Raw genomic sequence first — 15,004 nt, forward strand, 5'->3', positions numbered from 1 at the left:
GTGTGTCCCACGATAGGAGGCTAGCCACAGCGGCTCCCTTCCCACATGGAAACTCTTATGTGGGCGGACGGACGGACGGGCGGGCGGGCGGGCAAGGAGCGAGCGGGCGACCAAATGTCGAAATGTCACCGTCGGCTGAGTGCTTTCACTGGGTTGTCCAGGGCAGCATTCGCAGTCCATTTTACAGCTTCATGTGGTCGCTGTCACTGCTGAAGTGATCAGCGCTGACAGCTCCAAGCAATTCATCACACGCGCATCATTGTCCTCACAAAAAGGGGGCATGGCGAGTGGGTGCAAGGAGCGCGCTGAGAAAATGGTCGTGAAGAGCTCGGCGACTCCACATTTTCGTTTTGCACAATAATGAGGGCTCGAGAATTCCCGCGCAATTATCCCCATCGCCTCGTTACCCTGTGGGAAATGCCGTTTAGTGCGTTAATGTATCGTACGGGTGGCAACGTGAACCATCACTTGGAGCGAGTACAGTCATCGCGTCCATCGTTTTATACCTCCCCGATATTAAATAGGTAATGACCCACAGAATTAGAATTTATATATATTATAATCATGCGAATTGCAATGCACGGGACACAATCAACGGGTGAAATTGGAAAATTTATGTTTTTTGCAGTGACAGTTTTATGCTTTCTTTGCTAGCTGTACCCAAATGGTTATCTGTTATCGGGTGATTAAAGGCTGGCTGGGTTCATTAAATGCTGCCGATGTGTTGCCCGTTGCAGGCGCTGGTATCCTGAAGAGTATGAAAAGACGCCCAAGAAAAAGGCAACACACCGGTAATGGTCGAAGTCCACAATGTTACTTGTCGAGACATCAACACGTGCACTCGTGCATGGTATATTTAATACAGTGAATCGTCAGCGGTTATCCGGCATAGATTTATTTTCTCACAATTGCAATATGAGATGTTTACATTCATTTTAAATTGAAAGATATATCTTGTTATTTTAAACATAGAATATTAGTTTGTATTATTATTTAACATAGCTAAGTTTTACTAGTTAGTACTGTGTGTCTCGGTTGCCTGCGTAGAAGGTATTCTTAATGCTGAACCTCAAGAAAACCACACGGTGCCTCATAATGGGGCCGTGCGCTTTGCGTCTTGACTTGGAATCATAATGTCCCTGTCTTCTCATCATCTTTACCACCATCATTTATTATTTATACCGCACATCTCATGCAGTACACGTCGAGGCGCCAAGACATTGATTTCATTCGAAACATCCAGAGGCTACCTTCATTTGCTATTTGAGCCCAGGGCATATACACACAACCCCTTAAACCCCAACACGCATTATCCAGAGGGTTCAACATGAAGCTGAATACTACCGTCTCCGAACTATCCACATGCTCACCTCTATAAGCTCAACATTTTAGTGATCAGCAATAACCGGTCTGAGGATTCACACCTTATCTTACTACAAATGACTTGCCCATTGACTGCAGTGCAATCCATTTATCCTGCTTGGTGTAAATGGTGGGAGATCGAAACTTGCGGTGACCAATGGATTTGGCAAGCCCAGCGTGCTAACCCGTCCCAATGCACCACCACGGCAGCATTTGACATTAACTGCCGTTGAATCGTCGGTGTAGAGCAAGAGCTAACACGCAGCCGGGGTGTGTTCCAGCGCTCTCGCCCCGCGCTGTGGCTGCATGTCGCTAAAACTGTCGCCGTCGCGCGTTTTGCGTGAACCTATTGGCAGGACCAGTCAACACTGTGTCAACAGCGTGCTTTGATGTCAGCTCCCTCCCTCTAACTGGCGGTTGACGTCTCTGGGACTTGTCGTGATGATGGTGTCGCAGAGGCAGACGGAGCAAATTTCCATCCGTGCGGAATTGGCTAGAATTGGCACTCTCACACTTGTTTCCTACCGCTCTACTGTCCACCCACGTGGAAAGCCACCTTCTATGATTACCCAATTCACTGAGGTCAGCCTCCGTATATCTCTATTTGTCTGTGTTTGTTAGTGTACGTGTTTTTACGCTTACGAATACATTGGATTACAGTGATTTTGTGTACATGGAGTATATTCTCGAGTCTGTTGTTCTGTTTGTGTTCATTTTCCTTGGGAATTCTACATCCCGCTTCTTTTCTTCACATGCATCTTGACTGGTTATCTCATTGTTTTGGCTTAAATACCATCCATACGATGAAGTAGATCAAGATGTTTCCCAGGAGAGGGGGATGGCAGGGCTTGGCTCCATCACTCCTCATCCCAGATCTACCACCATTGCCAAGTAATGAAGTTGGTGTTTAACACGTAGGCTTTTGTGACCAATATCCATAATGGACGCTTTTTTTGGGTTAGATCGCGTAAATATAAATGCGTCGTGAAACCCACCACCACCCGACACAGCCAATTAGTAAGGGTTTTCACGTAAACAAAACATCCCAATTCGTTACTAGTTCAGCACACCGGTGTGTTGGAGAGTAAACCCACAACATTTACCATTCCGGTACGACGTTTCGCCGGTAATTCCAACCAGCCTCGTCAGTCGACAGCTCTGTCGTGTGGTGGCGGGTTTGACGACACAGTTACACGATCTCTCTGATGGAACTTGGTGTTGAAGACGACGATTATGACGATGACCATGGTGTTGTTGCTTCCAGGGCCGTGGAGGACATCAACGAGAGCATCAAGGAGCTGCAGTTTTACCGAGGGAACGTCTTCAAGCCGAGCCCGGCGAGCGCGGCCACGCAATCGCACGGCACCGACGAGCCACGCTCATCCTGATGACCCCCGCGTGGCGGCCGACCGACCCACCGACCCAAGTCGACGATCCGCACGCTGCACAACGCAGCAGTGGCACCAACACGGATTAGGATGCCCTCACCCATGCCGTAGACAAAACACCGCACGTGCATGTTGCCCACTGCCAATGCCCATTCTTTCAGCCCTTACAACTGTGTATCCTCAAATAGGCAATGCAGACGTTGGCGACACGCATCATTCCTTTACACACAGGTCGTGAAATGGTTTGTTTTACGTGTATTTGTGTGTCCCGTTTGATTTTGTAACGGAGTTTCAAATAAAATGTAGAACGCTGAATTGGCATTCGTGCATATAAAAGACAAACTGGAAACATTGCGCTGGTGCCCACGGACAAAAGCATCTCACCACCGCTGTCACCATTAACACTGCCTCACACACACATAGATGCTGTACGTGAATATTTAAATGTCACGGATTGTGCGAGAGATCCTTTAGAGCGAGCAGAAAGAAAATGTCCTTGCTATAACAATGCTGGTGTATGCTCTATTTCTCGATAAAAGGCCCCGGTAATGACTGGAGTGGAGAGGCGGCGTCAGCGTAGCCTGTGCCACACCGGGCGACTTTTGTTATTTGGATTCATAAAATTGTGGGAGAAATACATTTCGGCGTTCCCTGTTGCATGCAACAGCTCGATGTTTGACGTTTTGGGTTTTGCAAAGGACGATGCGGTGCGAACTTGGACCAGGCCGAACCCCTCGTGCCTTGGCCGAACCATACACACGCGGCTCCTGATCGACGTTCCCCAGGCAGTGCCTTCGTTATCACGTTTGTGCCTAGGTCTCATGATTTAGAGGTGTCGCTTCAGGTAAGGGGAGTTCAGAAACTGCGGAAGCTTCGTCAACTGCAAAAGCTCCCGGCTCGTGGAGCGAAGTGTCGGGCATGGTGCCACTCGACACCGCGGTGCAACCCGGCAGCACGTTGGGAGGAGAGCTTTGCGGCCCAACCATGAAAGAAACCCCCGTGCAGTTGCAACGTACATTTCTCGAGCAAAATTAGGACCGGTGTTTTTCATTTGGAAAGCATTGCCACGATGCTCACTCCTGTGCGCTGAGCGGTGAGGGTACTCGAGCTGAAATCGACGGCATCGGAGCATTGCCGAAGTGTGCATACGATGCGCACAAGTGGGACGCGTGGCAGCGAGCGTTCGTCCTGCTGCAATTGTATTGATCCTGTGTGATGATAGGAGAGTGCAGGTGTGCCAGCAATTGAATGACATTACACTCCCAGGGGCCCCTCGGCAGGAAAGAACGTTCCACCAGTCGGGGACATCATCATGCTTTGTGTTGCTACTTACTCTGCATGGCCTTGTATGAATCTTACTTAAATACATTTCCTTGTGCAGTTGTAGATTATTGGCCAAATGTATTGAGACAGTACGAGTAGAAGTGACTTGCCTAAACCTGTCAATGCAGTCGACGGTAGCCCTCGGTGATTAGCTGATAGGACACTTGGGTGTACCGTGATTAGGATTTGCCTAGCGCCCTGCTCAACGTTGTGGCCAGCCTGTTTCTCGGCAGGTATACGTGGCGACAGCCGCGTTACTGCTGCATGGCATTGAAACGCACGCACGCTTGAGTCAAATGTAGCCAATGCTGATGTCTTTAAGCACCACCTACCAATACCATTGTTTATTTGTATTTTCAGCAATGCAGTACACTGGCTTTCCACGACTTGTGGGGTTGGTGTTTTACGAGCGCACTCAGTGCTGCGTTACTCCGTCTAGGTCAAAGCAGTCAAGCTTGCTTCACGATAGTAGGCATGACGGAGAGATGGAGACGTTCTCATTGTAGCATGCTACTGCTTACAACTCGTGAAGGGCTGGACTAAATGCATAGTAGCCCTGCATCGTGATATATGTGAACTTAAAAAGAGCTTTCGAGAGGGTGATTTGATTTGTTAACATCTTAGCCACATAAGGGGAAATGTTTTGATACCAAGGACAAAATCGCAAATATATATGTTTTAATGTTCCACGTATCAATACATTCTGAACTTCTGTAAGTCCTTTGTTGTGTATTTTTTGCGTATCCATGCAGCATTCCGTGCAGTGTATTTGGGATGTAAAGTAATATACCGGAGCTGGGATCGATTGTAATTACATACAGCAGCGTTGATGAAAAATAATAGATTTGACCCTTTCTGGCAATGCAACAGGTGTTAAGATATTCAAAGACCAAATAGATAGATTTTACAAGGCATCAAGGACAATGCATCTATTGTCAGAGCATGTTTGTTTGCATGCTTTGTCACAAGCACGTGTGGTTAGTGCAGACGTGATGCCTTGCAAAAGGTATCTGTTTGGTGTTTGAACATCTTAACACATGTTTCATCGCCAGAAAGGGTAAAACCTCTTGTTATTTTTCATCCTTTTTTGATGCGGGCAAAAAGGTCCCATAGATACAGCTGCATTGTTAGCTGACATGGTTACATTATGTTTGCAAGTCATTACGAATGACCCGATTGCAAATGTCAGTCCCCAAGTCGACAACAGACATCTTGCCTTCATTCGAGGGCCTCCATGCCTCCTTGCAGCTTGCAACATGCATTCTACTACAGCCCATTGCTGTGATATCTAAACGAGTCGCCCAAACCGCACTGGGTGGGATGACTTCAGATGTGACGTTTGTATAAGACGAAAAGCTTTTTTTAATCGTTACTGTATTTTGTTTTACATAATCCGTATTGAAAAAATATATCATACAAATTGGAATGGTTCATTGCAATAAACTATGTAGGTAAGCTGAATAATAATTTCCCAGCCTTAATGTAGCCATGTGCATTTGTAGTCATATTTTGAACGGCCTTAAGTCTAGTATTTAGACGTACATCGTTTTATAACAGGATTCAGATAAAAAATATAAAAATAAATTACTGTTATATGTGCAGGTGTAAATTTAATAAAAAAAATAGGTTTACCTCTGTTCCTCCCATTTTTAATTGCCTACTTTGAATCAATTTGGAAACTATGTCAACAGGGACAAAATCGCTTGTTAATGTTATATCTGAGTTTTGGACTTGTAAAAGTGTACCCTTGAATAAACTTGTCTTGGGTAAAGGGAGTTTGACCATCACGTGAAATGTGTGCTTGGAATCATCTTCAAGAAGGAAACAAGTATGGAGGGTCCTGTGGGAAAAGTTTGGCCAGTGTCTGTGTTAATGAGTAATATGCATGTGGAGGGTAGTGGGCGCATGTGGAGTGTCCAGGGAAATCTCACAAGAGGATAATATGCATGCTCAGTATCACACTGACAGCAGAGGAGCACGTAGATCATGGAACGAATGCAAATCGGATGTCATCCCGATTGTAAAGAAAAGTTCGCTTGGTCAGGACGCATCACGAGATGTTAACTCCCTCGCCTGGTATACAGGAGGTCGTGGGTTCGACCCCGAGCCTACGCCTGGATATTTCGAGTTTTGCATGCTCTCCCCATGGTCGCGTGGATTTTTCTCCGGGTCCTCCGGTTTTTCCCTCATTTAGAAATTGCGTTTAGAGTATTTGGCTACTATATATTTCCATACGATAAGCCGTTTCGTTGAGCTATCATTTGTGGCCAGGTCGCTTCTGAAAAAGAGCTATATAGCTCAGTGGGCCTTACCTGGTAATATAAGAAGTTTAGTTTAATAGGTTGACAGCCAAAGGAGAGGACACGCCCGAAGGTGTAGTTAGCCCGGTGGTCCACCACCACAGGTTGTTATCTGGTAAAGAGGCAGTTACCCCTTTGTGTTGGTATCAATACATTTGCTGCCTCCAAAGAGTACGACTGCGACTCAGTTGAACTCACTACACATTTGTAAACTTCTCTGTTGATCGTTGCATCTCAAGACTTTGGCTTAAGTGAGCCAGCCAATCTCCGAGTTTTGAGGAAGCCACTAATGGGCATGATATATAAGGAGGCATTGCCCTTATCTTGAACCTAGCTTGCCAGGCGCATGCTATTTCTGCTCCAAGGGACGTGTTTATGTTATTATGTTTACACAATTTAAGCTTTACTTATTTATATATATATAAAAACCTTGAGAACGTGAACACACTTATTTGTACTTATTAAAGTGTCTAGGATATTTAATTAGAAGACAACTGGAATTTTTCGAATGCATTTTTCCTGCAAATTAGCTCCATCTCTGCCAAGGTTGTCCTCCAGGACATATTCACACCTTTGGCTGCCACTCCATCATCCGTCTCGTCTATCATCCCTTCTTGTGAAATATCTTCCTCAAGCCCACTCGCTCTCGTCAAGTCCAAAAGGTCCACTTTTGGAAGGTTCTCTTATCTTCGATTATCTTGGTTGGCTACGTACGGTGAGAAAAAAGTGTAATGTACATATCTGCTCAAACTTGATTTGAAGCTTTCGTGACTGCAGGAATTACTTTTTGGTTCTTTCGGTAAAGTCACGTAGAAATAAAATAAATAAAATAATAGAATACATATTATTATTATTTAATAGGCATTCTATTTTTTTACCTTAAGAACCAGATAGTAATAATATCTGTGCTCCTCTGTCTCTGTAATTCCCTTCCCGGCATGCATCTCTCGATGCTGATTTTCACTTCTCAGCTATTATTCCATGTGCATTGTCAGAGTCCATCTGTTCATATGCCATGGCAGGCAATGTGCAAACCTGTCAACCCATACGGTTTACCCCGTATTCTTGTACAGGGAAATTGAGTTTTCAGGTCCATACGGCGAACAGACGTTTCAATGCAGGATTTGTAGGATGAACGTTGAGATGTATAAGGGGCACGGGGTGACCAATAAGGCAGGGGCGGTTTCTTCATTAGGGCGATTGGGCGACGCACCACCAATGTCATTCAACCACAGAGTCACGCTAGCCGTCACTGTCAGCCTCTGGATATAGTCCAATCAGCGTCATGTCACGTTCTGTGGAGTACCGCCTCTTTTTGGGCGATTTCACTACGGCTGAGAATCGCCCCGAGTGGTCCCATAGACTTACATTAAAAGATGTTTTTTTTCGAACGGGGGCGCTGCAATGCATTCTCTATGGCTTCCGGGAGGGCATGCACTAACGTGCTTACGTCATCATACGTGCTAACGTCATCATACGTAAGCACGTTTCATCCAACAATATAATTTATCGCCACCTAGTGGAATCTTTAATAAAATAAACTTGAGTGGTTTGTTTTAATAGTGAGTATATAAACAAACAAGATGTATTGTAAGAGTCACTTTATTTTTCATTAATATTAAAGAAGTGAAGTTGCCTTTACATGCTTAAGCTGTTAATTTATTCATTGCATGGGTGGACCTTATCAATCATCCAGACATTTGCCCCCCCTGAGAGATTTTGCAGGAGCCGCCACTGCAATAAGGTCTGAGTTGGTCTGTAATAGGGTAGGAGCACTGATAAGGGTTTGACAGGTATGAATATGCACCAGTTGAGAATGTTTTTTCGGCAAACTGCTCCGTCGTTGTGCATCACAGTAGCAAGCAGAGGTGTGGACTCGAGTCATGTGACTTGGACTCGAGTCAGACTCGAGTCATGAATTTGATGACTTGCGACTCGACTTGGACTTGCATAACAATGACTTTGTCCCACCTATGAGATGTGGACTCGAGTCATGTGACTTGGACTCGAGTCAGACTCGAGTCATGAATTTGATGACTTGCGACTCGACTTGGACTTGCATAACAATGACTTTGTCCCACCTCTGGTAGCAAGTCAGTAGCAACTTCAGCGCGTTCCAAACAGCACCCCACTCCGCCCTTGCTCTCTTCATTAGTGAACTCTTTCGATCCTGTTCCGCCTTCAATAATTGCCCTCGATATACACAAACTCTGCTGGGGTGTTCCTGTTGTGTACCTCCAACGGTTTGTTCAGTACGCTAAAAGGATCGAACATCCTCAACTTCCCCCCCCATTCACACTTGCGATTTCGATGTTCCACATTGCTGTACTTTGTTGTATTCGTTTTGCTTTTCGCCACTTAGGTGACCCGGGTCACCTCTTGCAACGAGATGCTAATGCCCGTCCCTTGAGTTCCCACGCGGTTCAATCAAAAAATAAACTTGAAAACTTGACGCACATCATCATCCACCAAAGACAAAGATCCCCCGTGTCGCCTTAACAGACTGTTTGGGCAAATGCTGTTAGCGAGCACCTATCAAGGCCAGCACAGCAAACGAGGGGGTGGGTGGCCAACACCACGGCCGGCCACCTTTGTCTGCCCCAGCGGCGACGTTTACACATCGAACCAGGGACTCATTTGAGGCTGAGTCGACCTCGGGGGATGCCTAGGACCGACTCAGATAACAATCGTCACTGGGTGTTCAAGGTGTTGGCCGCGAGCGGGAATCGAACCCGTGTGGCCGGGTTCGTAGTTCACCAGCGCAGGGCCCTCTTGGCCACACGCTGCTGCTGCTGTCCACCAGCACCACGCCCTTGACTCGCCGACACAACAACAACACCACACGTGTGGTGACACAACAACAACACCACACGTGTGGTGACACAACAACAACACCACACGTGTGGTGACACAACAACAACACCACACGTGTGGTGACACAACAACACCACACGTGATGACACAACAACCACACCACACGTGTGGTGACACAACAACACCACCACACGTGTGGTGACACAACAACAACACCACACGTGTGGTGACACAACAACAACACCACCACACGTGATGACACAACAACCACACCACACGTGTGGTGACACAACAACAACACCACACGCGTGGTGACACAACAACAACACCACACGTGTGGTGACACAACAACAACACCACACGTGTGGTGACACAACACCACACGTGTGGTGACACAACAATAACAACACCACACGTGTGGTGACACAACAACAACACCACACGTGTGGTGACACAACAACAACACCACACGTGTGGTGACACAACAACACCACACGTGTGGTGACACAACAACAACACCACACGTGTGGTGACACAACAACAACACCACACGTGTGGTGACACAACAACAACACCACACGTGTGGTGACACAACAACACCACACGTGTGGGGACACAACAACAACACCACACGTGTGGTGACACAACAACAACACCACACGTGTGGTGACACAACAACAACAACACCACACGTGTGGTGACACAACAATAACAACACCACACGTGTGGTGACACAACAACAACACCACACGTGGTGACACAACAACACCACCACACGTGGTGACACAACAACACCACACGTGATGACACAACAACAACACCACACGTGTGGTGACACAACAATAACAACACCACACGTGTGGTGACACAACAACAACACCACACGTGGTGACACAACAACACCACCACACGTGGTGACACAACAACACCACCACACGTGTGGTGACACAACACCACACGTGTGGTGACACAACAACAACACCACACGTGTGGTGACACAACAACCACACCACACGTGTGGTGACACAACAACACCACACGTGATGACACAACAACAACACCACACGTGTGGTGACACAACAACAACACCACACGTGTGGTGACACAACAACACCACACGTGTGGTGACACAACAACAACACCACACGTGTGGTGACACAACAACACCACACGTGTGGTGACACAACAACAACACCACACGTGATGACACAACAACAACACCACACGTGTGGTGACACAACAACACCACACGTGTGGTGACACAACAACACCACACGTGTGGTGACACAACAACAACAACACCACACGCGTGGTGACACAACAACACCACACGTGTGGTGACACAACAACAACACCACCACACGCGTGGTGACACAACAACAACACCACACGTGTGGTGACACAACAACACCACACGTGTGGTGACACAACAACAACAACACCACACGCGTGGTGACACAACAACAACACCACACGTGTGGTGACACAACAACAACAACACACGTGTGGTGACACAACAACACCACACGCGTGGTGACACAACAACAACAACACCACACGTGATGACACAACACACGTGATGACACAACAACAACACCACACGTGTGGTGACACAACAACAACACCACACGTCTGGTGACACAACACCACACGTGTGGTGACACAACAACCACACCACACGTGTGGTGACACAACAACACCACACGTGATGACACAACAACAACACCACACGTGTGGTGACACAACAACAACACACGTGTGGTGACACAACAACCACACCACACGTGTGGTGACCCACGTGTGATCATCGCACTTGGCTGCTGCTGCTGCGACGGTGCAAGGCGCGTGCTGCGTGTCTCGCGGTGAGTTCAGTGAAGTGTGGGGAAAGCGATAAACACACACGAGCACACACACACGAGCACACACACACAAGCACACACACACAAGCACACACACACAAGCACACACACACACAAGCACACACACACACAAGCACACACACTCAAATTGTGGACAAATGGGGAAACCGACATGGGGAGGGGGGAACAATTACGAACGGGACGCGATCGACGCACGGAATAAAACTGCGCTCAACGCCGTGGGCCAAGAGCGTTGCAGAGAAGAACACATTTAGAGAGAGAGGGAGCACCAACATGGAAATTGTGCTTAAAAGTTTACGGGATGGGGAAATAAATAATACAACATAAAGCAGCGAAAGATCGATGATAAAGAGACCAAACACATGGCAACAACGGATCATTATAATAGGAGGAGATGAGAGATGAGGGATATGATGGTTGGAGTAAGAAGGATGGATGGTGATGATGAGGGGAGGCTGTGATGATGATGTAAGGGAGGCTGTTGTGATGATGTGTTGATGTAAGGGGAGGCTGTTGTGATGATGTGTTGATGTAAGAGAGGCTGTGATGATGTTGTGTTGATGTAAGGGAGGCTGTGATGATGATGTTGTGTTGATGATGTAAGGGAGGCTGTGATGATGTGTTGATGATGTAAGGGAGGCTGTGATGATGATGTTGTGTTGATGGTGTGAGGGAGGCTGTGATGATGATGTGTTGATGATGTAAGGGAGGCTGTGATGATGATGTTGTGTTGATGATGTAAGGGAGGCTGTGATGATGTGTTGATGATGTAAGGGAGGCTGTGATGATGATGTTGTGTTGATGTTGTGAGGGATGCTGTGATGATGATGTGTTGATGTTGTGAGGGAGGCTGTGATGATGTTGTGTTGATGTTGTGAGGGAGGCTGTGATGATGATGTGTTGATGTTGTGAGGGAGGCTGTGATGATGTGTTGATGTTGTAAGGGAGGCTGTGATGATGATGTGTTGATGATGTAAGGGAGGCTGTAATGATGTTGTGTTGATGTTGTGAGGGAGGCTGTGATGATGATGATGTGTTGATGTTGTGAGTCAGCTGCGATGCTGTGGATGGTGTTGCTCGGGAAGTTGCTGTGGTGTGAAACAGCCGTGGCGTGAGGGAGGCTGTGATGGTGATGTCGTGAGGTAGGGCAGCTACGATGGTGATGTTGTGTTGATGTTGTGTTGATGTTGTGATGGAGGCTTCTGCGATGCTGTGGATGGTGTTGCTCGGGAAGTTGCTGCGGTGTAGTTATGTGAGGAAGGTTATGATGATGAGTGATGATGTGATGATGAGTGATGATGTGGAGTGATGCTGATGTGATGATGAGTGATGGTCATGATGTGATGATGATGAGTGATGATGAGTGATGATGATGTGATGATGATGATGTGATGATGATGTGATGATGATGAGTGATGATGTGATGAGTGATGATGATGTGATGATGATGAGTGATGATGTGATGAGTGATGATGTGATGAGTGATGATGTGATGAGTGATGATGATGTGATGATGATGAGTGATGATGTGATGAGTGATGATGTGATGATGAGTGAGTGATGATGATGAGTGATGATGTGATGATTATGTGATGATGATGAGTGGTGATGATGATGTGATGATGATGAGTGATGATGATGTGATGTGAGGTAGGCTGCTGTGGTGTGAGGTTTTTGTGATGATGTTGTTAGGTAGGGCAGCTCCGATGATGATGTGATGACGATGTTGTGATGATGACGATGTTGTTGTGAGTGAGATTGTTGTTGTTGTTGTGATGCTGACGATGTTGTTGTGAGTGAGGCTGCTGTGTTGTTGATGGTGTGAGATTGTTGTTGTTGTGACGCTGACGATGTTGTGAGGGAGGTTTCCCAGCCGCACCCCCCACTACCACCCCCACTACCCCCACTACCACCACCACCACCCCCACCCCCACCACCATCAGCAGCAGCAGGAGGCGGAGGGAGTCGCAGGGAGGAGCCGCTGCCGCCTCTCCCATCATGGCGCCCACGGCCGCGCCGCTGCTGCTGCTCCTGCCGCTGCTGCTGCTGCTCTCTCAAGGTACGGGCCGCGGTCTCCTCGTCGCCCTCGTTCCCCTCTTCACCTTCCACCTCGTCTGGGGGGTCCCCCCGGTCCCCCTGGTCCCCCCCGTGAGGAGTTGGGCTGGGGGGTGGGGGAGAGACTCTCGGTCCGCGCTGGGAGCGAGCGGCGGGGGGGGGGGAGACGCGGCCACGGAGATCGTGCGGGAGACGAGGGGAGTGGTGGTGGTGAGGGGGGTGCTGAGTGGGGTGGTGAGGGGGGTGGTGAGGGGGGTGAGGGGGTGGTGCTGAGTGGGGTGGTGAGGGTGGTGCTGAGTGGGGGGTGGTGGTGAGGGTGGTGGTGGTGAGGGGGGTGAGGGGGTGGTGCTGAGTCGGGGGGGGTGGTGAGGGTGGTGAGGGGGGTGGTGGTGAGGGGGGTGGTGCTGAGTGGGGGGTGCTGGCTACAGGTCTGAGTGATGCGAGCTGAGGGTGCGGGAGGGACGAATAACGGGACCGGTCAGTGGGAGATGGGAGACGTGGGTGGAGGGAGATGGGAGACGTGGTTGGAGGGAGATGGGAGACGCGGGTGGAGGGAGATGGGAGACGTGGGTGGAGGGAGATGAGACTCGGGTGGAGGGAGATGAGAGACGCGGGTGGAGGGAGATGGGAGACGTGGGTGGAGGGAGATGGGAGACGTGGGTGGAGGGAGATGAGAGACGTGGGTGGAGGGAGATGGGAGACGTGGGTGGAGGGAGATGAGAGACTCGGGTGGAGGGAGATGAGAGACGTGGGTGGAGGGAGATGGGAGACGTGGGTGGAGGGAGATGGGAGAAGCGGGTGGAGGGAGATGGGAGACGTGGGTGGAGGGAGATGGGAGACGTGGGTGGAGGGAGATGGGAGACGTGGGTGGAGGGAGATGGGAGAAGCGGGTGGAGGGAGATGGGAGACGTGGGTGGAGGGAGATGAGAGACGTGGGTGGAGGGAGATGGGAGAAGCGGGTGGAGGGAGATGGGAGACGTGGGTGGAGGGAGATGGGAGACGTGGGTGGAGGGAGATGGGAGACGTGGGTGGAGGGAGATGAGAGACTCGGGTGGAGGGAGATGAGAGACGTGGGTGGAGGGAGATGGGAGACTCGGGTGGAGGGAGATGAGAGACGCGGGTGGAGGGAGATGAGAGACGCGGGTGGAGGGAGATGGGAGACGTGGGTGGAGGGAGATGGGAGACGTGGGTGGAGGGAGATGAGAGACGCGGGTGGAGGGAGATGAGAGACGTGGGTGGAGGGAGATGAGAGACGCGGGTGGAGGGAGATGAGAGACGCGGGTGGAGGGAGATGGGAGACGTGGGTGGAGGGAGATGGGAGACGTGGGTGGAGGGAGATGGGAGACGCGGGTGGAGGGAGATGGGAGACGTGGGTGGAGGGAGATGAGAGACTCGGGTGGAGGGAGATGAGAGACTCGGGTGGAGGGAGATGAGAGACTCGGGTGGAGGGAGATGGGAGACGCGGGTGGAGGGAGATGAGAGACTCGGGTGGAGGGAGATGAGAGACTCGGGTGGAGGGAGATGGGAGACGTGGGTGGATGGAGATGAGACTCGGGTGGAGGGAGATGAGAGACGTGGGTGGAGGGAGATGGGATACGCGGGTGGAGGGAGATGGGAGACGCGGGTGGAGGGAGATGAGAGACTCGGGTGGAGGGAGATGAGAGACGTGGGTGGAGGGAGATGGGAGACGTGGGTGGAGGGAGATGGGAGACGTGGGTGGAGGGAGATGAGACTCGGGTGGAGGGAGATGGGAGACGTGGGTGGAGGGAGATGGGATACGCGGGTGGAGGGAGATGGGAGACGCGGGTGGAGGGAGATGAGAGACTCGGGTGGAGGGAGATGAGAGACATGGGTGGAGGGAGATGGGAGACGTGGGTGGAGG

At 49.5% G+C, this 15,004-nt stretch overlaps 2 protein-coding genes across 2 annotated transcripts in view; both read left to right on the forward strand.

The window, feature by feature from the left end:
- The window catches only part of REXO2 (RNA exonuclease 2), a 34,976-nt gene extending 31,911 nt beyond the window's left edge, over window positions 1–3,065 (forward strand). The window contains exons 6-7 of the mRNA XM_078608256.1: window positions 738–791; window positions 2,627–3,065. Coding sequence (XP_078464382.1) covers window positions 738–791; window positions 2,627–2,750 — 178 coding nt within the window. The 3' untranslated portion in view covers window positions 2,751–3,065. The remainder of the gene's footprint in view (window positions 1–737; window positions 792–2,626) is intronic.
- Window positions 3,066–13,003: 9,938 nt separating this feature from the next.
- Window positions 13,004–15,004, forward strand: part of JAM3 (junctional adhesion molecule 3) — a 79,359-nt gene continuing 77,358 nt past the window's right edge. The window contains exon 1 of the mRNA XM_078608259.1: window positions 13,004–13,126. Coding sequence (XP_078464385.1) covers window positions 13,066–13,126 — 61 coding nt within the window. The 5' untranslated portion in view covers window positions 13,004–13,065. The remainder of the gene's footprint in view (window positions 13,127–15,004) is intronic.

Source organism: Lampetra planeri, chromosome 29 (assembly GCF_965212315.1).
Source record: "Lampetra planeri chromosome 29, kcLamPlan1.2.h2, whole genome shotgun sequence".
Taxonomy (NCBI): domain Eukaryota; kingdom Metazoa; phylum Chordata; class Hyperoartia; order Petromyzontiformes; family Petromyzontidae; genus Lampetra; species Lampetra planeri.